Below are 25302 nucleotides of genomic sequence, written 5' to 3'. Positions count from 1 at the left end.
CACAACAACATCTATTTTAGAAAGATTCAAGAAAAGGAAAATGTTTCACAGTGTAACATAGCTTGTCAAAACTAGTATTTACTCTAGCCCTAGCATTTAAAATGTGAACCTTTTTTTCTAATTTGAGTTTCTGTAGTTTCAGCTTTCAAAACCAGAGTTTATGTCTTTTCCTTTTAGATTAAAGTTCAAATTAGTTTTGGAATTCAACAGTTGTCCAATTTTTAGACTGTTTAACACATTCTACTGATTTTTTGTGCAGTGCCTATTTTTGAAGTAATGAAGGAAGCATCTGTAGTAATCAACATTTTAAACAACAATATAAATCAAAAAGATTAATAACTTGTTAGTAAATCATAAGAAAGCAAGTTTTTCACATAGGCAGCAACAAATAATATATAGTTAATAAAGTAACTGAAGAAAAAAAAAATGACTTCAGGAGATGTTTGTAATTGCTTATAAGAAATGAACAGCAGATTAAAAAAAAAATGGTGTTTGCATTATTAGTACTATGCTGTGTTTTTATGGTGGTACTTAATCTTACCAGGAGACCAATCATATCAGGAACACACGGCACTATAAAAAATAATCCCTATCCACACAGATTATTATCAGAACAGACAAGACTATAGGCCAGGAAGCATTATTACCCTCATTTTACCAGAGGAACAGAGTGAGTAAAGTTCTCAGAGATGTTTAAGCAGATAAATAGCAGATAAATCTGTTTAAGCAGGTAAACAGCAGACAAAAAAAAATCCAATAAAAATATAAACCCTATTTATTTGGTAACTAACTTGGAAAGCGCAACCCAAAACATCTGTAACAGAACCAAAACAACATAAAAATATAAAAGAGATCAGTCCAAATCCGTAACAACAGACATTCTTCCACTCATCGCACATCCTTTTTCCTGCTCACTTCTCAGTATTCCGGGGTCCCCTTCTTCATTTCTCAGAGTTTAAATTTCACATAGTAACAACAGACACATATTCTTATAGGTACCTTAGCTCTACTGATTTCCATGAGAAGTAAGTAAACAAATGCCTTCATATGATCTTGCCCACAGAGTCTTTTTCTATCTAGAGACCAAGAACTGTCAGACAGACATAAAATAATTATAAAATTGCTCTCACAGCTCTCATTTAGCCACATCGTGGATGGAACTATGGCTGGCCTTTACACAGCAAACAAAATAAAAAAGCAAATAAAGACTGAACAGGAGATCCAAGGCACAAAGGCAGAACTACTCTCTCTGGATCCATTTGTTTTCACAGATACTTTAGAATTACTTTCTAATTACCTTCAGGAAATCCAGAAGTCCATTTACAACATCCAGAACAACAATGTGCCTGACCCATTTCTGCTATCTTCCCCACACAGTTTGCCTATCTGGATGACTTATTTGCTGAAGAATAGTACAGGAAATGAGAGAGAGGGAAAACAGAAAACCACACAATGTCAAGGGGTAAAAAAAATGTCTTGAGGAGAAGGGAGGAGAAACAGAGGAGCATTTGGTGTGGAGGGAAATGAGATTGGAGGAAGGAATGGGAGAAAGACACTTATTTCACCATTTTTGCACTTCAAAGGCAGGCAAAACAGAATAGTGACACATTCCTAAGAAGAACTGAAGCAATCAATACATTCCCAGGTCTAGGAAGGAAAGGAAAAGACAACTACTCTGATACTCTGGAGATGAAGAGAAACAGGTTTGCAGAGGGTGGGATTGAAAAGTCTGAGTAACTGGCATAAGGAAAGGGCACTTACTAAAAGATGGGCTTGGAGGACGATCCTAACTAGAGGGATGTGGCAAGGGAACAGTATGTTCAGCTACAAAAGCAATGGAATAAATAGCTTCGGCATTATCTGAATGGCCCCAAATGCTACTATTTTCATTGTATATCCACATAGCAAGCAGTGAACTATAGGTCCCAGAGAACCTGTGTTTCCAACCCTCTGAAAGCTTCTCTGACCTAGACCTAAACCTACATATAAATCCTAAATCACAACAAATCTGTCCTGCTGCAGAGGATGCTCTTTCGAGCCTATCAGCATCATTCCTTGAACACCCTGACATGCAACTGATCTGCTCCCCACTTCATTCTCAGGGCCACTTCTACTCCGCCAACATTTGTCCAACCAAGGAATGATGTATGGAGTCTTGAGAAGTGAACCTGGCTCTCTTACAGGGCACAACGGCCATTTATTGATGATTTAAGTGCCTTCCTCCAGGCAGTGGATGACTCAGTACCCTGTCAAGAGGTAAAAAGCATTGGTTTAACAGATCTAGTGGAAAGCAATTCCTTCCTATTCACAAAAAAATATCTGCATTCCTGACCATACCAAATCTGGCTCATCTTAAAACAGGGAAAAGCTATGTACCCCATTTAAATAAGAGTTTACGCAGGCAAATATACTAGATATTCAATCAATGACTAATGGCACTACCAAGTTCTGGTGAAGCACTTTTCAATAGTAAATCTCTAAGTGCTTTGTGAGACATTGGTATCAATACCCTTCCCATTACAGAAAGGGAAACTGAGGCACACCATAGTGAAATCATTTACTGAAGATCACCTAGCACATTCATCATGCAAACTGCGACACAGGTGGAGGTTCCTCAGCCTCTGCAATGTGACACTACTGCTGGAAAGGAAGGTAGAACATCAGCTACTCCATGGAAATAATTGCATAAGCAGACCTTGTCTACAAAGTGCTCCTGGGAAAAAGTATGCTCATTGACAATTAGCCAATAATGGCTGAAATGCTGTAAATTTATTCTCTTTCCTTCCTTGAAGAGACATGTTTGCACACCCACACCATGGTAAAGACCATCCATAATAAAATGAGGAGCAAAATTTCTTTATATGTGAGATGAACTTGTCTTTGAAATCTAGAAAATGCAGACTCACACTTAAGTCATCCCGTCTAATTCTCTCGTGTCAACGTAAAATAATATGATTTCAACCCTGATCTCATATTAAATTAAGCTAATTTTTAAAGACTCACTCCTGCGTTTTGTGATCCTGTGGCATCACCACAGGTCACAATTACTCTAAGTTAATTTAATTCTCTTTTTAAATGATCCAATTTTACTATATCTGAATTCTTAAACTAATTGTTTCACTTGCAATTTGCATTCTGTAATCATTTCTTATACAAAAGAAAGTGTCAAATGGAATTTTCCCCAGTAGGAAAAAAAAATGTGCCATAAGTTTTAACCCACAAAAATATCACTATTACCGTACTACAGGGTACAGCCACACAGCATGGGATGCATCTGACTAAATGCAGATATCTGCAACACCTCTGTTTGCAATTAGTTTAGTGGTCTAGACTTTCTTTACATTCAATGGACAGAATCTGTCAATTCTGGATGCACTTCATCTCCAAACAGATCAGATGACTTGTACCTTAAAAGCACCATCCAAAATGAGCATTGGTTCACTAGCTCATATGCATCTATCTGCACTACAGACATCTAAAGTGAGGTGAGATGAATTCAACCGCCTTGTCCAAAAAGGCCATACAGAGATTGATTCCCCACTCTGCTACAAGAGTTCTACACATTCTATATAGAGAGAATTTCTGAAATATTAAAATATATAACTGTTGTGGCACCACCCTTTCTTATATGTATTTATGGCATATAAGGCATATAGGTAAATATAGGCGTATAATAAATCATATCTCATTTTTAACTTTCATATAAGAAAACCTACAAAGGCAGGTATTCAAGAGAGGACCCTGAAGATAGGGCAGTGTGCTTGCTAGCTGAAGGTGGATATTCTGTACCAAACAGACAGCAGAGAAAACACTTAAAATTATGCACTAGTGAAGCCATTGCAGAGAATCAGATAATGTGAAAATCAGAAAACCAGAATACAAGATTATGCAGAAGGTAGAAGGCAAGGACAAGGGGCCATGTGTGAAGAGATACAGTTGAGTTGCAAACTCATTCAGCATTATTCTTTTAAGAAACAAAAATTATGTCAGTATTCTAAAGACTGCTCGTGAGTGAAAAATGTCACCAACAGAACAGAAATTGTGAACTACAGCTGACTCTCATAAGGGTGAAATAATCTATCATTTTGTAAATGAGCTGGAGTGGAGGAAGATAAAGAGACCATAAAAGGCTGACTTAGAGAAAGCAGAGCTCTTCCATCCTCCTACCCTCCTTCACACCAAATCTTGTCTTTTTTTTTTTTTTTTCCCTAGAACATCATCTTTTTTCTTTCTGCTTTTGTATGTTTTGTTGTTTTTGTTCTAAGGGTAGGATTGAGATTCATGTGACAGAATGCAGATGCCTACATGGTAACTTTCTGATGCTTACTCAAGTTTTATACAGCTGAGCCAGCTGCTTAGACTCCCTTTAAAGGCAATGGAGAGAGAAGTGAGCACTTCAGCTCATCCTGATTCATCTCATCTGAAAACATGCATCTAAAATAGCACAGATAAATTTCACCCTAAAAGTTCCTGTTTACCTTCACTGATGATACAGGGAGGTTAGATGACTAGTTAACTGCAGGAGTCTATGCAGCAAACATCCCAAGTTCGATAACATAAATCTCTTTAAAGATATTTTATTCTGCAAGTCATGGAGCAACCTTGGAAAATGTAAAAGTATAAACAATGCAGAAACACTTTCCTGAGTTTACAACATCTGAGACAGCATCTTGAAGGCTTGCTTATCAATTTATTTCAAGTAACACCAAGTATCAGTAATAACAATTACAAAGATCTCAATATATGCCTTCTTCACTGAATGTCCTCCTTGCCATCCTTGTTTAGGTATAAAAGTTGATTGCTTTGATTTAGTTCAGAACAATATCTTTTGTGACATAAAATCTAAAATCAGGAAGTATCCTGTTATGGGAACCACCACCATGGTACACAAGGTGTTAAGTGTGGAGTGAGGTACTGAGGAGTGGAGCACTGGACTACCAACCAAAATTACATAACTGAATTTCTGGGGGAAAAAAATCAATTTCCTACAAAGCCTCCACTCCCCTCTTTTGCTGTCACTTCTCTCATTTCTGAAAGAACATTGAGACACAGGAGACTTAGTCTTCTATTGTGCAGTAGTGAGTTCAAAATCAGTCTTGATTAATATGTAATAGTACCACTTGTCTTTCATATAAAATACAATTTTCATGAAATTGTAGGAGGCCTAAAGCTAGTTTCCCTTATGCTTGTATCCCTGCAATTCCAGATTAGGGTCACTTTCCCTCTAGCTAAGGGAAACGTGAGCTACTCCATCGTCTACTTCAATTAAACTTGATTTTACTCATATCTTTGGTAGAGCTATTATTAACAATAGGAATTTATTATAATCACTTTCATCTTCATTGATTTTAACAAATCAGACCACATACAGGTACTCAGAAATGTATGATTCTTTCCTAAAGAGCTCTTAAGATTAGAATCAGTATATGAAGTTTGATGAATACTAATATATACCTGACATATACCAGTATTCTTTTTTTCCATATATAACTCAATATATAAACATTCCCTTCCTTAAACTATTTACTCTGTGCTATGGTACAACTGAACATAACTGAAAAAATTTTGAGAACAAGGATTTGAAGGAATGGAGTGGACAGCCCTTTTGAAGCATTTAGAAGAAAATGTTCTGTGGGCAAGCAGACAGGTGGGATACAAGAAGGCTACAAGCTGTACTTGTTTGGGATTGTTTGCTCATTTCCAATCTATAAAAAGACCTTTCCCACACTCTGTGGCAACACTAGTTGCTCTGCAACTTTCCACAGGAGAGTCAAAAGCTTTTGGCAAAGTGTCTTGTTAAAGACTTTTTGAAAATCCGGTGTCTCCTGACTTCCTGCACAAACTCCAGCTGGACAGTGAGACAGAATTTCCCTTTGCAGAAGCTATGTTCAGCAAGACTGACACAATCATCCATGTGCTCAGGTACTTACCCTTTATATACAATACAGTCCCCACCTTGCTGGAGTAGGAAGCTGGACTCATCGGTCTGTAGTTCCTAGGACATCTTCTAGAGACCATTCTCTCTCTACATTGCCACCAGCAATTCTCTGGCACAGGGGCTGTCTGCAAGGACAGCCTACACGCTATTGCCCGGAGTTCTGCACTCCACACCTGCTTACTTACAGAACATGCTGGTGGGTGCCACCCAGATCTGCAGACTTCCTAACAACCTACTCAGCTATTTTGGTTAATGTCTCCCATATACCTACCTCAAATTGATCATTCCTGCAACCTGTTACAAAGAATAAACTGAGCATGGGAATCAGCCCGTTCTTCAGCAAGAAAGTCCAATACAAATAATTAATTATGCTTCTCTGCTATACCCTTAAAAATCTGATAAAATCATACAAGTTGGCCATCATGTGGCCCCTCACCCAGTAACCCTGAGCCATGCCTGCTATGCATTCAAGTCAGGCATGGAACACCTTAAAAATCGGTTAAGATCACACAAACTGTGTGATCAAGACAACATTTCCGAATTCTAATACATTTTGAATAATGACTGAAATGTATCTCTTCATGAAACATGCTGAAGAAAGAGATTTTTTAGAACTCTAAAATTAATAAAAGCAGCATTTTTTTCTTAAAAAAAAGTTGAACATATTTTTATGGTGCTCTGTCAAATAGAAGCCTAAGAGTGTCTACAGTCAAAAGGGTTCTTAAGTAAATGAGTATAATTTCATTTCAGCTTTTCAGTTCAAAGTTCCTGAACTCATAAACTAGTCTTAATTTCTCAAAATATTAGATAATTCTGTGATTCAAAGTTCATTTCAAATATTAGAAGAGCATGTTACAAAGCACTCATATAAAGAATGCACATTTGCACATTATTTTCGTAATCTGAACAGTAGCAAACATGCAATATCCAAGTCACGTTTTCCAAAACAATCATTCTTTGTTGGTACTAAGCAACCACAGCTGGATGCCCTATGAAATTTAGCTCATTGGGAAAAACACAGCATGAATTACAGTGAAAGAACAACATACATCAGACATGTAGCAAAAATGTGATATTTAAAAAAGAACATAAAATTAGGAAACAAAATCTCTCAAATCTTGCAGAAAATCTGACACAAAAAATATGTTTTGATTGTCACATCTACAGAATTTGTTCCATACAGAACAGTGTGCATGTGTGTAAATGACTTTTTAAAAACATTTTCAACTGAGTTATTGCATTACACTACAAGCAGTGCACTGAATTAACTGAATCGCCATTCCCAGCACCTTAAAGTAGAGGACTGAGAGATAGGGGAAGCCTGGTGTAATGTCTGTTGAGCAACTGTTACTACCTTAAGCAAATAACTAACATCCCTTCAGTTTTCCTGTGAGAAGAACTGACAAGTAGGTAACTACTTTCAAATCCAGGTGTTACATTTAAATTGGGCTTTCTTAGGCAAACATATTCACCATACACACTTATTTTTTCCCCAAGAGAAGTCCAGCCATGCCTCATCTCCCACTCAGATCATAATGAAATGTATTTACCATCCTATTTTAGTAATCTGAACCATATTTCATGGTCTACAGCCTCACTCTGATAGTCTTGGTATGAGTGCCCTGCTCATGCTTGCAGCTATAGTATTGTATTGTGGAAGGTGGAAGGCTCCTGAAATACCCCTGCTAAAGATCTTCCATCTTCAGATGTTTCTACCCAAAGTACCTAAACTCTCAAAACTACAGAAGTACTCACTGAGAAATTATTCTCAGGGAATTAATTAGACGGTATCATCAGTCACCAGCACCAAGCCCCTCTTTCATTTCACAAAATTGAGCACTGTAATGCACCAGTGTGGCTATTTTTCTGTATTCTGCAACAGCACCTCAAAATACTACAAGAAAAATGAAGCTTAATACACATGAATTTCATGAATGCAAATACTTCTGTATTCAATTAGGATAACAGAATGTATTTGCTTAAATGAGTAAACACATGCCTACAACTTCTTCCCTGGGGCAAAAATGTAAAACGTTCAAATGAATTCCTAGAGGCTTTTCCTTTGGAAAACACATGTAAAAGCTAAGAGAAGTAAGGAAAAAGATCGATATGTGCAGACTATGCATACTAGTATACAGTGTTGTGATATAAGCCTCATCCTGAAGTTCTTAGTCCAGGCCATCATTTAGTAACACACTTAAGTACCTTAACGTATAAGCAATCTGACTTAAATGCCACAGCTTACACACAGAATTAAACAAGTAAGTATGTAATTGGCTGAATTTGGCTCTGACTGATTCCCCTGAATTCGGTAACAAATTCTTAGAAAAGGACTTCATTCATTAAAAGGAGCTAAAAACTATCCCTACATTATTTTTATGGTACAGACACGGAAGAAAGAAAAAAAAAAGTCCTTATATTTGTTTTCTTTGCTTTTTAAAATAATGCTTAATTTCCAATTGATATTTGTTTATCAAGCAATGCACACCCACAAGTTAACATGTTGATGTTCAGCAATAAAAGCAGGACATATTTTAATAAATTAATCTTACTCTATTTTTAAAGTTTTACTTACAGTCTGGTTGAACTAATATTTTAAAAATCAGCAAATATACCTATAAACTTGTAGCTTACTGTGCTAAATCATCAAAGATGCAGAAGAGCATCTTATGTTGTTTTTATAGATTGTAAGGTCATTTATCTGATGCCAAAACATCACTGAAAAAGCAACATTATACTCAAGGAGAGGTTTTCACTGGGAAATCATAATCATTTTCTATTCCGACAAACACAGGTGTTCTAGGGCTGGATAATACCAAAATGGTCAGATGGCAAGATGAGCTTTGGTGAAATATTAGTCTTAGACATAAATTCTCTTGCAAATTTAAGGAACGTAACACAATGAACAAAATTCAGGAGTAAATGACCATAACTAATCATGTTCTTCAGGTGGATGTCATCCTATCATTTTCCTTCAATAATAAAATGTATCAGTCACCTAGACAAAATGTTACTGAGACTCCATTTACAACCATAGTTTCATTTAGCCTGGCCACCAAAATCTCTGTTGTATGTTCTGACACCACTGACACGGACAAAAGCACCACATACTTTTTCATTAACTGCCTGTATGAGGAAGCCTTCAAGGGTGTACAAACACAAAAGGTTGATGACATTATTTACATGGATGGGCCATCATCAGAAGCCAAGTAAGTAGTGAGTAAACCAGTGTATCTTAAGAATCTCGTCTAATAATAAAACTGGCTCCACAACTCCTTGTTTCCCATTAGAAGTAACAGGTGAAAATTTGCTCTTCTATGATGAAACACTTACTGAAGTGTTTCCACAGTCACAGTTGATTCATTTTAAAGAAAAAATGCATTACGACTTTGCCAACCAGCTCCACCGAGAATCCAAAAGCAAATTAAGTAAAATAAAACTCAAAATTTGTGATGATTCTCCTTTGATTACTACCTAGGGGATCAGTATAATCTGACAGATATCTATTAATCCAGTCAATGTGTTCTCTAGTGATACTGTATAGCACTATTTTTTTAACTAGAATATTATGCTGTAATAGAATAGATTTTAAAAGTCTGTGACTCTACACAATTTATCTTTACCAACCACACATTTAATCTCATCAGTTTGAAATCATCTGACCATTTTTTTTTTCTATGAAACCTGACGATTAATATTCCTTTTTTTTTTCAGTTTACTAAATACCACCTAAGAATCTCAACCCATTTGTCTAAAACTGATTTGCAACTAACTACAATTAGATATGCCACTCTACCTGCCCTCTTTTAATAACTTTTTTTAAGCTTCAGAAGTTGTCCAGTACTTAAATATTTCTTAAAAACATCAAGAACAAAACAGTGGGACTGGCATTGTTCCAGATAGTTCCCTTCTGAATAGGGGTCCTGCAGGCCTGCAAAATCTACAGCAGACTAGTGAGAATTTATCAATCATATTTTCTATGTCAACTATTTTCCTTTTACACTATTTCAGTTATCTACAGTTTGTTTTCTATTTCCAATTCTTACAGTTTTCAACAAGTTACTTGAACATTTGTAACTGCTGCTCTTGCTTTCACCAATCTGAACTAGGATGGGTGTCAGCAGAAGTTATCCTTCATCTTTTCTATGGAATCACTGTTTTTTGGATGCCTTCAAGGAAAAAAAAAAAAAAAAGGAGAAACTACATCTGCAGTCTTAAGAAGGCAAAGCAGTCAGCTTTCTGTTTCAGCCTTTGCTGAAAATTACCATTACAAAGTAGAGCTGGAGAGACAGAAAACGTAAGAGCACTTCAGGATCTCCAGTGCATAGGTGGGTGTCTTGCTGCAAGCCCAGCTTTATCACTTTAAGGCATGGAAACATCTGAGACACAGACGCACCATCCTGCTCCCTGTTGGGGACAGAAGTATAATAAAAGATGGCAGGGCACGGTGTCTGGAGTCACCACTGCCATTTCTGCTTTGATCGCTTGCTCCAGGCCTTGGGAGCTCCCATTTGCGATTGCCTTTGAGGGGGAACAGGCAGATGAAGGTCTTGTACTGCAACAGGCTGTGGCTTCCCAATTGCTTTGCCTTGTGTCGGCCTGACTGAGCAGTCTAATGAGCTTCTTCTTTAAAATGTAGTGTTTTTATTAACATTTGTTTTCCATTTTTTTTATATCTTCTCCAACTCATGTATAGTTTTCTCTAGCATGGGGAAACGAACACTCCTAAAGCATTGTAGGTATCTTGCTGTTTATACACCTCACACTGTGGTTTCTGTTTCCTCTTCAGAAAACACTAAGCCAGTATACACTAAGCAATACAATAGGCTAATGACTGTTTTGAGTCAGGAAGGTGCTCAAATGCCTTATTTAAGACAAGTATTTCAAGTATCTTGAAGCACCTGGCTGGTTTTACACACTAGCACCCCATGGGCTGGAGTGGGATGGCCTGCATATTTGAGTGTACTTGAGGCACTCCAGGGACTGCTCTGAACTTGAACCCGAAGGTTTCACCAACTTCCAGTTTCAATGGTTCTCATATTGGAGGCTGTGGAGACCTACAACCTTTTTATCTAAACAGAAAGAAATTATTTTCATTATATTTCCTCTGATACAATGCATTATGTTCAAATGGCTTTTGAAAGCACCTTCTGCAATCTGGGCACTGACCTTCTGCACTAGCAAGTCATGGAATAGAAACTACCATCAAATGCATGCAAAGAGCTTCATGGCATTCACAGGTGACATCACAGCTAAATTAGTCAGGAAGAACAAGAAGCTCTCCCTTTACACTGTGTTAAGGGAACAGGTTGCAAAGCCACCTGGTTTCATAAGAATTTAAACTATCTGGATATCATCTCTTGTTCCCGATTTAGTTATGTGAATAATTAAAAATAAAACCTGGTTTACTATATTTTGCTATTTGTTAGTGTTTATCTAGTATTTTTTTCAGTGTTAATGAGCTGCTATCACTTGCATGAGGTCACTTCACAAATGCACCTCAATTCCATTTTGTAAGGCAAAGAAAGATTGCCACAATTATGTTACACTCATGAACTGAGTGGATTTCACTCCAACACTAATCTTGGTTTTACTGGCCAGAATAGATGGGGTTTGATTTGTTATTTCAGTGCTAGTATCTTTCCCAGTTCCTGAGGAACAGAAGTAAAAAAGAACAAGGATTTTAGAGAGCCTTTACGCTGACTGCAGTTGGCCTTCCTATTCTTCCAAATTCTTGCAGAACATGTTACTCTGAATTTTCAAAAAGGACTATACTCAAAGGGTGAGCAAGCCACTGGTTTCAGTTTTGTAAATTTTCCTTTGCCAGAACTGTTTCTTGCAACACACAGGGAAGGTAACCACTTTTCTTTGTGCAAATTTTTAGTTGCACGGATTTCATAACACCAAACATTGCCTTTGAGGTGCCCCCCTCTCCTCCTTTATTATTGTTAGAAATATAGTAATCCTTCCATCATTCAGATGCAGAAAGCAACAAAAAACTTTTTTAAAGTTGTGGCACCAAGTTAAGATGGAAAAGGAAATTATACAGACAAAGATTTAAGAAATAATGAATTGTTTGTGTTACAAAGCCTGGGCCAGTAACTATCTCACTACAGAGTCTCATATTGCTTACAGGGAGGAAAAAAAAAAGAATATTCTTCTCTATTCCAGCCACACTCTTCCTTGCTTTGATTATTGTTTGTCACTTGCCAAGACATATTCTGCTGGGGGTACTTTGATAGTTATACTCCATCATACTGGTCTTGCCTGCTCCAATTGCTACCAGATCTGCAACCAGCACACTTCAAAGCATTCAGTAGCCTGATGGAAACAACTTCAGATATTATCTGACTCTCTATGCTGTCCTTGGTGCCCTTTCATCCCTTCTCTTATCTGGCTGTGACTGCTCATCCAGGGTATGACTTCTTTAGTTCTGTGTGGGATATCTCTCACACTGTTCTGGGTCTGGCTGCTCCCTCTGTGATGCAGCTGTCTTGTTTCTGTTCCATTACAGCTGGCTGTTCCTTGCTGATCGTTGCTCCTCATGTTATACTTGTTGCACTTTCTCCTCATCTGTTGATGCAGCACTCCAGGGCTATGATTCCTGCTGTCAATTATTTCTGGTAAGGAAAGGCTGTCACACTTTTTGCTTTGATTTAACAATTCTCAGATCCACTCTTGTGTTCAACAGGCTGTATTTCCTGCTGCACTTGGGATATAACGACTTTTCCCATCATGGGAGGACACTATCTTATTTCCAGCTGCACTATGAAGATGTATCCACTCTCTGATGTGAGTTGAGAGCCTTGTATCATCTACCAATACTGTTTGCTTATTAATGAACTATCATGATTTCTTGTTTTTCTCTACATATTTGTGGTCCTAGTGGAGGATGATGACATGTTCCTCTCTGAGGAATGACTAGTATGATGCTTTTGAAAGAGCCAAACACTACCATCAACAGCTTCAGTGGAAACGCTGTGAGCTGCAGTGCTCTAGTGCCTGTTTCACTCTGCTTATGGGATTACCTGAATACCATTCTTCAGGGGTTTATGTCGTGAGACTTCTTACATGCAATCACTGAGGACAAGAAAGTGGAAATTAAAAATGTATTCAGCTACAAGGCATTTAAATAGCACAGTCTCAATGGTTATCTCCAAAATGTATAGAAAAAGTAAGAGGCAAATCTTTAAGGTGACAGCTGAGTGTCTAGCAGACATGGGCATATTAATGGTGTCTAGCTGATTTATGCCATACTGATGACAGTAAAGACAATGAAATGACAATGACATTCCATGACTGTCATTTCAATGAAGAAAAATTAGATGGGAGAAAGTTTCATCATTTCAATTTCACACAGAAAACAGTAAAGAGGGAAAAGAGATCGCATCGACAGTCTAAGGTCCCAGGGAGCACAAGGTGGACATTAAAAAAAAAATAAAATAAAAGAGAATTAAAAAAAAAATCCATACCAAAATGCATGTTTTGCTGGAATGTATAAAATGGTTATTTTAATAAAGACAGTAGAAAAGGCCTCACTGATGGTCCTGACCCAAGGTTTGCTAGAGTCAAGAGAAAAAAAAAAAAAAAAAAAAAAAACAATATTTTTCAGCAATTTAAAAAATAAGTTAGCAAACAACCAAAAAGCCATCCCTGAAACACATGCAATAATAGAAATCAGGGTTCATTGTGTAAGGAGGGCTTTGAGGCACCTGAATATATTTGAGCAAACAGCTAAACAGGTACAACTTGGGTTTTATTGACATACCATTCATCACAGTATTTATATTGGCAGACATTAGAGAGCTAGAAGGATAGGCAAAGGTTCTAGCTATCTCATAAAAGAGTTAATTTCATCAACAAGCAAGCTGATTTTAAGTGCAAGCTATGCATGCTTGCATACAAGATTACGTAGGAAACAAGAATGCAAGATCTACAAAATGCTAAATTTGTTCCAATTTATCCTCTGAAGGAACAGTGTCAGGTGCTGGGAAGAAAGTACAGAAACAGTGAAAAGAGAAGCTATGAAGCCAGTGGTAACGTTTATTCCTGTTAGATACTGTTTATATCTAAAACAAAAGAATGAATGGTTAGTTAGAAAAGCAGACAGCAAAACAAAGACTTTATGGGTGAAAGGGTCTGTGTTTTAATTTCCTCACCTAAGGAAGTGCCTAAGTAAATTCTTCCATTGCCATTGCTCAAGTTGTTTTGCTAGATCAAATAACTGGGTTCAAAATTTACATGGTCAGGCCCTGATATGAACACATTCAGTGTCACTTAAGGTTCTGGGAGAGCTGGCCATCAGAGAAGCTGAGTGGGGAAGCTGCTGTATCCACTGGCCATGGCTATTGTTACAGTAAAAATGAACCTTTAAAAAGACAGATACAATACACAGATTGCACTCCAATCCACAGAGAAAACTGAGTGATGCTATCAGCCTGGATAAGTTAGCTAACAGTTTATAGACGTGTCCTAGTGTCCTATTTGTCATTTTAATGTAAATGAAAATTCCTTGATGTTTGTAAAATGTTCATATGATGAAACGATAAGTGCTAAGTATTACAGTTTACTGTGTGATATTACTACTATCATATTAACTAGAAAAAAATAATTAGCTTGAAATATTAACATACTGATGTGAGATAAGCCTCTGAACCTACCGAGGTTCAGCTATCACCGTCAAACATGACTGAAATATTTAAACGATGAGAATACTTCAGTATGCTAAAAGTTGCTGGTTACTATAGATTAATTGACCAAGATTCATATTTTCAAAGCCAGCTGAGGCATTTTTGCAAACGTTACTTGAGATCTTGAGCAACTCCAGCATTTTAGAATATTTTCCTAGCTATTTCATGTTTGAATATTATGTCCTACACCTATTACATGCACATACACACATCTGTCATTTGCCCACTCTTAAAGGAATAAGAACCTTTAATGGAAGATGGAAGATGATAACTTGTTGAGTGGGAATAGCTGGTGACTGTAAGAAAGGATATACCTCTCTTTTAGCCCAGAATGAGTGCTGGATAAACTGGAGGCTCAGCAGGCAAGTCAGTCCTACGCTGCTGCTGTCTTGTTACAGCCTGATATTAGGCAGCTAATGATGCAGAAGAAAAATACTATCTGGTCCAAGGGTGATAGTCAAAAGACTCTTACTGTCTGGAGCAGACAGTACCAGTATAGCCTTCCTAGTGGAAAGCTGCAGGCAACATCTCTGCATCACACATCAAGAACACCTGCTCATGAAATTACAGCACAATATTGGACACCATACTATGCAGAGAATCATCATGTGGTATGATGGAAACCACCAGCTTTTGGGTCAGAAGCTAGCAGCAAGCCCAATCATATGATAGAGAAGGTGGAACTGTGCAGCTTTCCCACTCCTTCATAGAAGTTTTTCAGTCCCAAAGTTGGCTGAATCATTCCTACCACTGAAATACATGTTGAAACACTGAAATACTTTGCCAGAATTAATACATATTCCTTCATCATGCCACAAGTCAGTTCTGCTCTCACTCTTCTGCAATGAGCAGAGTTTTCACTATCTTTTAGAAGAAATTCTCATGCACAGAAAAAAAATAAAAATAAAAAGGAAAAAAAAATTACATGTAACTTCAGGATTTAAGAATTTTTCAAGAGTTTCAAGAGGACAAAGACTACATACCCTTTTTGCTTTTTAAAGCATCTAAAACAATTCAGACACTTCAACAAAATGAATAGTAATTAAAAGAACACACAAATCCTCTTGCTGCATTCTGACAGCCTCCCAACTTTATTTATAAAATTTAATAACACCGGATTTGTTGAAGGTGATTGGATAAAATTACTGTAGTATATTCCAAACATATTCCACACAAATTAAAGTTTCCCACCTCTTAACAACTGTCTATGTATCTTTACAAGAGTATGTGTTTTACAGATGGAACACAATCTTCTAATAGCTACTGACATATCTATTTATAGAGATAGATAGGTTTAATTAGTCCCACCTTTTTATATGCAATCCAGTCAAACACCCTGTCAATGTCTGTGGCTTGCTGCACCTCCTGGGATACTGGATGTGAACTGGTCAAACCATCCAGCAACATCACTTCATGTAGGACATCTGTCAGAAATCTCTGCTTTTCCTGAAATACAGCATAAGCAGTAATATCACAGACACACATACATTTAAAACAATATAGATGCACAGTTATCAGAGGCAGCTTCTATATGACAGACGATTGAAATTAGACCTTCTGGTTTGAATGTAAGCCACCATCACGTCCTAAGATCTTGAACAGGTATATGGAACAGACAGGAACTATGTCTAGTCTAGGGATCCTACTGACTTGAGACCATTTGCTGAAAGCAAACTGACTGAAATTAAATTAAAGACTATTCAATGAATCAAAATGTATCTGTAGGTGCAGACTGCAATCCTCATTACCATGACAATTCACTCCCAGTTACCAGGGGTTAGGGAGAGAGGAGAAAGTGGCATAGTCTTCAATCACTAAAATATATGTAGGCTACAGATCAGCACTCATAGAGCTCGTTGCATACATAGGCACAATCACTTTTGACAGAGATGAGTAAATACAATTATTACTGCTTTATTGTGTAGACCCTAAGGCATATTAAGGTTTAAGTCACTTGGCTATTAGTGCCAAGTTCACATAGCAGGTCAGCATGGGACAGTACAATGAATAGAGCCCACAGCACTGTCATAGCAAATATCTGCACCATCTTTCATAATTCCTGTAAAGAAATTGTTCCTCCTCAAGAGCTTGTGTGCTCTACAAACTTTATCTCCTTAATTTCATAACCTCCATCTGAAGAAAACCATTCCTGTGTCGCTTTACAAGTGAGACCACAGCTGCATGTAGAAGTCAAATGACATAGTCAAAGTCACAGCTCCATCAAAGGCAGGTGCAAACCCAAACAACATCCAACATACTAATTCATTTCTATACCCTCTATAAATATGGATTGCAGAGGTATGTCAAAACCGCTGCATACTTACTCTGGCAGCAGCATTAATTAAATGTGCATGTATACTCTATGAACTGTGCTGCATTCACTTTTAGAGTACAAGTAGATGTGACTTTTTCAGTTGAGAAATGACATGCTTGAAAAAGTCCTCATATTGCATTCATATATATGTCTCCACACCAGAACACTGTGTCGGGAAAGAAGAGTTTCACTTCCTTGTTTTTTCAAGTCACAAATAAATGTAAAGACTGAATTAAAAATTATGGAAGGTTTAAATAAGCATTTTTCCCCTGAAATGGCATATCTCGAACTTTATCTAAAGTACAGCATTTCCTGAATTACTGTTAACCTAGTGCCATAGTATAAAGAAATTCTAGGGAATGCTGCATGTTTGTCAAAAAGTACTTTGATGTCCACAGATAAAATAGCCACAAAATCACATAATAAATTATATGTTTAATTTCTTGGGTGGCAAGGTTTTGGTATCAATGTGTTAATTTACATTTTATTTATAAGACAGCTGAAGAGCTGTTCCAATGCTGATCCATCTGGAAATAAACCTTTATGTTAGAATTCATTAGAGCACAAGAAATGTACCTTGAGCTGATTGCATATTCAGGCAATTAAAAGCACGGGATGCAGGGAAGCCAATTACCCAACACACACTTAGTGTTCTCAGCTGGCTGCATGAGGTAAGGTTTGTGAAGGGAAAAAGTAATGTCTTGTTCATATTGTTCATTTCCAAACTTTCTCAGGCGAATGCAGTTAGTAACTGCCCTTTTTTACACGAAAACAACAAGTGTAGGGAAACAAGTATTATGACAGTCCCAGTGAGAGGAAAACTACTGAGGTAGAAAGGATTGTAGATGATTTGGTCTATTAGTCAGGAGCAGAACATCAGTTTCTACAGAAGTATGGTAAGTAACGCATACAAGTATGAACACACACAAGTATAGACCTATCTCCACACTCACATCTGGATATCACAATTAATAAACAATTGTGGGAGTGGATTTATTTTTCAGAATTAACTCATCAAACGGACATTTAACAATCACACAAGAATACTTCAAATACAGAACACAGAATCAAGAAAATAAGCATGTAGTGAACATAAAGTAAAGCTATTAAAAATACAAAAGATATAAAAAGGACGTGATACCTTTTGTTTTTCTGGTGTTTTGTTTTTGTTTGGTTTTGTTTGGTTTTGTTTTCCTTAGGTTATCCCTTGAAGGGCAGAAAAGGAGCATTTTAGATTCATGACAGCTCACTCAAGTTACCATAGCTGGAAAGTCTTCCTTAAAATTTATGGCAGACCATAGCACTGGGATACAACAGAAATAGCTAGTATGCCATCAGATATGTTCACCTGCATTTTAGTGAGAATTAAGAAGGCTTTTGACCTATAAAGCTAAGTTTTTTGAGCTAAAAGGATTTCCAAAGCATTCTCACCTTTTCCCTTCAGTACACAGCCTCTGAGATAGATTTGAAAAGGAGACTCAAATATACGCAGAGCTCCAGGGAGACACAGAGAGAGAAAGAGAAAGGAATTTCCTGGTTGACAGCAGACATGCAGCTTGAAGAGACAACATAAAACTGAACAGCACAAAGAAACTAAAACTACCTTAATTATTTTGTTGAAGAAACACCACTACACCTATCAAAGTCATACCAGCACATTAAGAGGAAAAGGCCAACATCTGTGAACAAACTGCTTATACTGATAGAAGAGGGGCTTTCCCTAGTTATGTTACCCTATGCAGTATGCTGGAATTGATCTATTTTAACATGATATCTACAGGACTATGGAAACACATAGCATAGAAATTGTAGATAAAATCAATCTTGGAATGCATTTAATGAGGTCAGCAAGCTGGCAACCTGGTAGGTGACAAGTTTGCAGCTAAACATGAAACAATTACAAAATGTTGTTTAAGATCACTCTCCTCCGAGGAGTTCAGCTGCAAGAGAGAAGCCAAAGACTGTGATTTGCCTGTAAAGAAACAAGGGCTTCAGATGAGTCTTTGGGGATTTGGCTTGAAAGTGTCAGTAGCTGTGTATAAGTGCAAGACAGTGCTCAGAGCAAGAATTGGTATGGCAACAGCAGAAGCCTACTCTGAAATAAAACTGAAATAAGGACAGAGGTGCTTCTCAAGCCTGAGCCTTTCTTTAAAGGCAAGCAGGAAGTTACTCTGTTCCTTATTTTCCTACTATCCACTTGGCATCTTGTCTCTTCATCTCTTCTCCTTAGAGCCTTCCTGGAACTGTAAATAGTCAAAGTCTAGAAGACCAGGTCCTCTTGTGTTGAGAAAAAAAAAGAAAGAAAAAAAAAAAAGAAAAAAAAAGTCAATTACTTCTTGTTGCTTTCCCTCTTACTCTTGAGCATGCTCCCAGGTGCAGAGACTGAAGTGTTGTTATATCAGATGAGCATGCCTTTTGAAGATTTACGTGTTCAGATTATTGCCATAACATCAGTGGTCACCAGATTCAAGTACTTGTCTCTTCGTAGGAATGACTTGTACTTGTGACTGATAGGGCCTTTTCTGTTTGGTACACTTAGAGTGGCTCATCTCTCTCATCCTCAGTAAATCTTTAAACATTATGAACATTCAAATTTCACTGCTGTGGGTAAAAGCAGCACAAATGCTATTGATAATGGGGTCAGAAACTTTCCGCCTATAGCAATTCTTCTACATCATGGAAATATGTGAAGATTTTTAAATGTGGATCTGTAGTGTAAATCACTCCATAGCAATAACAATCGGGAATGGGAAACTGGCAATCCATAAAAGAGCTTTCTTGTTCTAATTTCTTTTTATCTTGTTCTACAGAGGAAGGTTTATGGAAAGGATGTGGTCATTTTTTGTATATTATTCTCCAACAGGATGACCACCATTCAAGTAACCTACCTCTAAATTGAAAGAAAAAAATTGTGAAATAACATTTTTTGGCAGAAAAGACTACCTTCAAGAGTCATTAAAATTTATTGTGCATAACAGGATAACGATGATGTAATGGAAAGAGGTTGCTGCTGGTGATTTTACAATATCATATTGAGACATAATGTAAGAGTACAAGTTAGCATGACAATAATGTAATACTCGTTAATCACATTAAAATAATTTCTAAAAATTAATATGAAATAGCAGAGAATATAATTAAAATGAAAAAAAAAATGGAAAACATCCAACTGTGGAACAAAAGGAAAAGCACAATGAAAGCCAAAACTGATAATTAGTACGCAGAAGAGATCAAAGGCCTCGGTATTAAAGGCACCGCCTTTGTTCTGGGACTGCCATTCAAACGGTTTACGGACTGAGAAATCTACAGGAATAAAGCTTAATATTGGTGAACAAATCTGCAAATGATTTTCCTGACAAACTTGCTGGAAATATCTTCTCCAAACTATTCAGCTTTACTAGCCATCTTGAATACAAAGGAGATGAGTGATCTCTCATGCCTGACAAAATCAGCATTTGGGTTCAGTACTTGGGTTTATAGGTAAAATGCATATATAGGGAAAAAGAAATAGGGGCAGATTTTGAAAGCAAAGAATTCTAGCATACACAATGCCAGGAGGCTGCAGTTCTAATGCAGTACATTTCAGGGTGAAGTTTAAGAAACTGCAAAGGAATATAGTCTATTAGGAAACCAAAGGTTCAGTAAAATACCTTAAGGCCAGAAAAGTTCCACTAGGGGCCAAAAGCAAGTTCTTTCTGTCTATATGTGTATAAACACTGTATAAGTATGTGTATATTGCAGGATTTCTCCTGATTACTGGTAAATGAACACAGCCTTTCTCTCTCTCTCTTCACAACTGTAATTGTTTGTGAATAGCTTGAGCAGCTTACAGACTGAGCTTTTTAATTTATATCTCTGCAGGTGTGCTTCAGTTATGTACGTAGTCTGTTGAAGGAGGCCTGCAACACATTCTACACTTATCAACTATGAATATGTCACCATTACTTATCTATCTTCATAACCCTTTTCTACATTTTCAGTCAAAGTTCCTGTAAAATTTCTGTCCCTGTGTTTGAGAAATTTTCACACTGGCTAACAATTTTTTGTTGTTGTTGTTATAAAGCAATACAGATGTTCTAGAAGCTCACAGTTAAGGAAGAACGACAGTTTTGAATATCAGGAAAGAGAATTTGAAATGTATTTTTTTTATGAAATGTCAAACCAGATATTCATGACCTTCAGGTAATGTATGCATAGTATTTGCATTGCCAAGCAGATGTGTAGTTATTTGGAGCTTTTGTGCAGTTTTGCCAACTACTTCAACTGCTGTTTTCTCTCACCACTCTGTTTTTCAGGTATAACTTTAATTTGCTTGTATACCAGATTCATTGTGCCAAATGTAGGTCTACAGAAATGGAGAACACAGTACACAACAGGAAGCATTACAGAAGGAAAGATGCCCTATCCCCCAAAAATGCTTCAGAGAAGGCTGGTTTTACTCCTTTACTCTAAGATCCTGTTTTGTTATCTTGTTGCCTTCACAGAAATGAGTCATTAAGCAAATGGATGCACACGGATCCACTGTCCCTTCACACATCTATTCCCAGAGCATTTTAAAACATTAGGCAACAAGGTACAAAGTTCCTCCTGGACAAACTGAAGGAATCTGTAGAGGAAAATCTTCTCACTTTAAGAAATAGTAAATAATATCTAAATAAAAAGTTGCTTTCATATGTGACTGGAATACTGAGGCAACTTCCAGACACAACTGGCAAAGGTCACCATCAATGAGAATAGTTTTCAGGTACTCTAACATTTGCATGCCTAAACCATACCATCCTGAAAGTGATGAGGGTCAGTGATCTAAGCACTGAAGGGACCAAACATGTTTTGCAGGTACACCAAAACTTACTTATCAGTTTGTGCTCCAAGTAACTGCATATTGCAAACAACTTTAAAAGAAGGGCAGTAAATTCGAGACAACAGAACATTTGAAAAGTGATCTCTCAATAAGGACACCCCCAAATATATGCTACTTGCTTTGCCACTGAACTGCCCACATTAACTATATTTCCTGATGAAGTGCGCATCCCTATTTCAATAGGGTTGCCCTTCAGTGAGTCCTGGACTTGATCTTCCTCCTGTATGGGAGGAAAAAGTTGTCAAAAAGATTCTTTCTCATTTTTACTGATGACAAAGTGGTTACTAATTCAAAATTATATGAAATTCAGCAAGTTCACTGAAGTTTCTTTCAGGAACTAAAGCTTCATCTAAACCCTGAACTCAGGAGATTTGAACTCACATGACCCAAAAGCTCTCATAATAATGTAATTTTGGCTGCTTTCTCAAGATGAGCAGATAATGACATGAAGAAAGAAGAGACACTGACATTCTCCAAACCTGTACTCAATCTCTTGAATAAATGTTTCATCTAAATGTTGATATTCATTTATGTCTGATCTCTAAATGTTAAGAGTTTAACTACTTAAAGCTAAGAATTCCATACAGTAATGCATCTTGCCAGGGCATAAAAAGAGAAACTGTATTAAGAAAGACAATTTGGAGATGGAAATATATTTTATTATTTATAAGCAAAATTTAGCATAAGGATTTCAAAACTGATGTACTTAAAAAGGACTAGTAATGAGCAACCAGGTCTTCCAGCTTACCTTTACATACCTCTTCTTTCTTGCCAAAGTTAATTATACATGAGATTCTAGTTAATTTTACATTGAAAGCTTCCCCCATAGTTGAGTTAAAACAGAAAATCATACAAGAATTGACTTCAGTGAGCATTTACTGAGGAAAAAAAAAACACTCCATGTGGTATTAATTAAAGGTTTACTTCTTACAGGCACCAGGAGCCTTTAACCAAAAAAAAAAAAAAAAAAAAAAGAGAGAGAGAGAGGAGAGAGAGATGAAAGTAGTTTTAAAAAAGGAGTCTGAATCTCTCTCAACGCTGAGCCAGCATGATATTTATGTTGGGTTAGAAGGATCGAGCAGGCTACAGTTCAGGTCTGAAACGCCAAAATAATAATGAAATAAATCAAAAATGCCCATGTCTTAAGTCTACTTCAAAACCTATAAAGATTTTCTGGGTTTTCTGTAAGTCAAATGATGCCTAAAAATTTTTTTGGAAGGAGACAAACACTTTAGGAGGCAATGTTAATCAAACTAAATTAAAGATAAGCATGTGTCTAATGGCAGTATTCACTTTGATTATTTCAATCCTGTCAATGAGAAAGATAGGCAATTAAGATCATTTATAAAGGATTTGGGCAGAGTGTTGCATGATGTTCAAAGTACTTACTGTAATGAAGTTTAGTTAAATTGTTTTCTATTAACTTTCTAGGCACAGGTAATTTCTTGCAGCACATATTTTTAGAACAGAAATGTTGATAAGCAACAGCACTATTTTCAGCTGCTCACAGTAATGGCAGCATCATCTAGAGTGTGGAACATGTTAGTGTGAAGGAAATGTGATTCACTCTAAGATAGGCGAAGGATGTCCTTCCAGGTAGACAAAAAGTTTTACTCCAAATAAATAATCACAGTTGTTTAATACTAAGAAAATCTCTGGCAAATATGACAATCCTTGTATGTAAAAGTAGTAAGCACACATCAAAGTGGGAGATTTTATTCCAGAACTTTAATTCATAGAGAAGGCAGTGGAGTCAAAGTAACCACAAGTGTACTACACCTTGACTCATCCAATAAAGTTGTCACCAAAGCCAACATTTATATAATAAAGAAAATGGAGAAGACAGCTAGGTTCTGTGAAATGCTTTCTCAGCATCAAGCAGGGAACTGACTGCTAAAGTATTTGACACTCGTTTGATGGATGAAAGGGAAAATTACATGTCAGTAATTCCTGCTGTCATACTCCTCAATACCTACCCCAATACCAGAGACGTTCAAGGACAAACATGATGGTTCCTTCTACCAGAAAATAAGGAGGCAAAAGAACAATCAATAAATTCATGGAATCAATAAATTCAAGGAAGGAATTCCTTCCTTTAGAGAGCCACATACGAAGGAGTTCAGGATAATGTCAGAAACAGCCAGAGAGGATGATAGAATATTTAGGAGCAATCGGGTCTCTGAAAGGAGAAAGGTAGGTGAGAAGACAGGGTGGATGAGAAAAGACAGGGCTATGAAGAGAAAATAAGCAGTACGTAGTTTTCCACTTTAGTTTTCTCTTTTCTCTGATCCTAAAACAAGCAGCAGGACCTTCTGTGGAGGTGACATTACCTTGTTGTATCATTCATAAGATCTAACACCTCAAGAACTCACATCCAGCTGCTGTTCATTTTTGATGGCATGGAGAGACAACCAAAAAGTTGCATGGTATGCCTCTAACAAAGAAATCTCATCTCTTTCTAAGTCATGAAACAGCAACAGCCAAGGTATTCACAAACAAATAACCATTTTGAGTACACAAGATTAAGCAATATTCTCTGATCTCTGGGGAGAACGGTTTGCAGTGCCAGATTTCTTTTTAAAATAGTCTTGACAACAACAAAAACAAAAACAAACAAAAAAAAACCACAATGGTTTAAACTTCAAAGACCTCGAAGAATGAGATTTTGGAATAAGATTTTGAAACAGTTCAGAGTAAGAATTTCAAAAACATTTAATTTGGGGTATAGGCAATGCAAAAGGCTGAAATGGGAAGCATGGTGAATTCATTACTACTGCAAATGTCTCATGACCTTGCAGTAGGGGACATAATTCTTAAAAATCAAAGTCAGCTTCACCTTCAAGAAGTAAAAGGTAATATGCAGGGACTTACTTTTTAGCTGAGGGAAGGGAGACTTTCTAACTTTGATCTGAATTAACTTAATTTAAAAAAGGACACTAAGACCAGTGGTGGGACCATGAAGGGTCTCAGCACAGAAAGCTCACCTTCCTGTTTTGAAATCAGCAAAACTTTTCCTGCTTCCTCAGAGGAATTCTCATGTACCTTATAGTTACTGCAACAGAAGCCTCTGTCAGAATGATTCTGTTCATTCTTCATACCGTTCACGCAACATTTCAACAGGAGGATCCAGGGCATAAGGATGGAGAGAGTTTATTGAGGACTGGACTTCCTTTCTCATTAAGATTATGTAGCCTGATGAAGTATGTAAATGCCTTGTGGACAACACAAGAAATTCTAAACCTCCTGGGAAGTTCAGTGAAGTGTAACAGCTCATGCTCCATGGCAGTTTGGGCAATCTTGCTACTTATCCATCTTTCCTGGGGTGTGGAGCTTATAAAACATTTGAGGAAAAACTGATAATCAAGAACTTTAGAAAAGGATAAAGTGTTTATGCAAGCTAAAGAACCTAGAGAAAAGATACCAAGACTGTGAATGCCAAATAAGATGCACACTGAAAAAAAAAAAAAAAAAAGGAGTTTTAATGGTAAAAGCTTATGTG

At 37.0% G+C, this 25302-nt stretch overlaps 1 protein-coding gene across 1 annotated transcript in view; it reads right to left on the bottom strand.

The window, feature by feature from the left end:
* Positions 1–25302, bottom strand: part of TRHDE (thyrotropin releasing hormone degrading enzyme) — a 203504-nt gene that overhangs the window by 85756 nt on the left and 92446 nt on the right. The window contains exon 6 of the mRNA XM_035544377.1: positions 15937–16074. Coding sequence (XP_035400270.1) covers positions 15937–16074 — 138 coding nt within the window. The remainder of the gene's footprint in view (positions 1–15936; positions 16075–25302) is intronic.

Source organism: Cygnus atratus, chromosome 1 (assembly GCF_013377495.2).
Source record: "Cygnus atratus isolate AKBS03 ecotype Queensland, Australia chromosome 1, CAtr_DNAZoo_HiC_assembly, whole genome shotgun sequence".
NCBI classification, from domain to species: Eukaryota; Metazoa; Chordata; class Aves; order Anseriformes; family Anatidae; genus Cygnus; species Cygnus atratus.
Note: the sequence above shows the minus strand (reverse complement) of the source record. Positions and strands in the feature narration are given on the sequence as shown.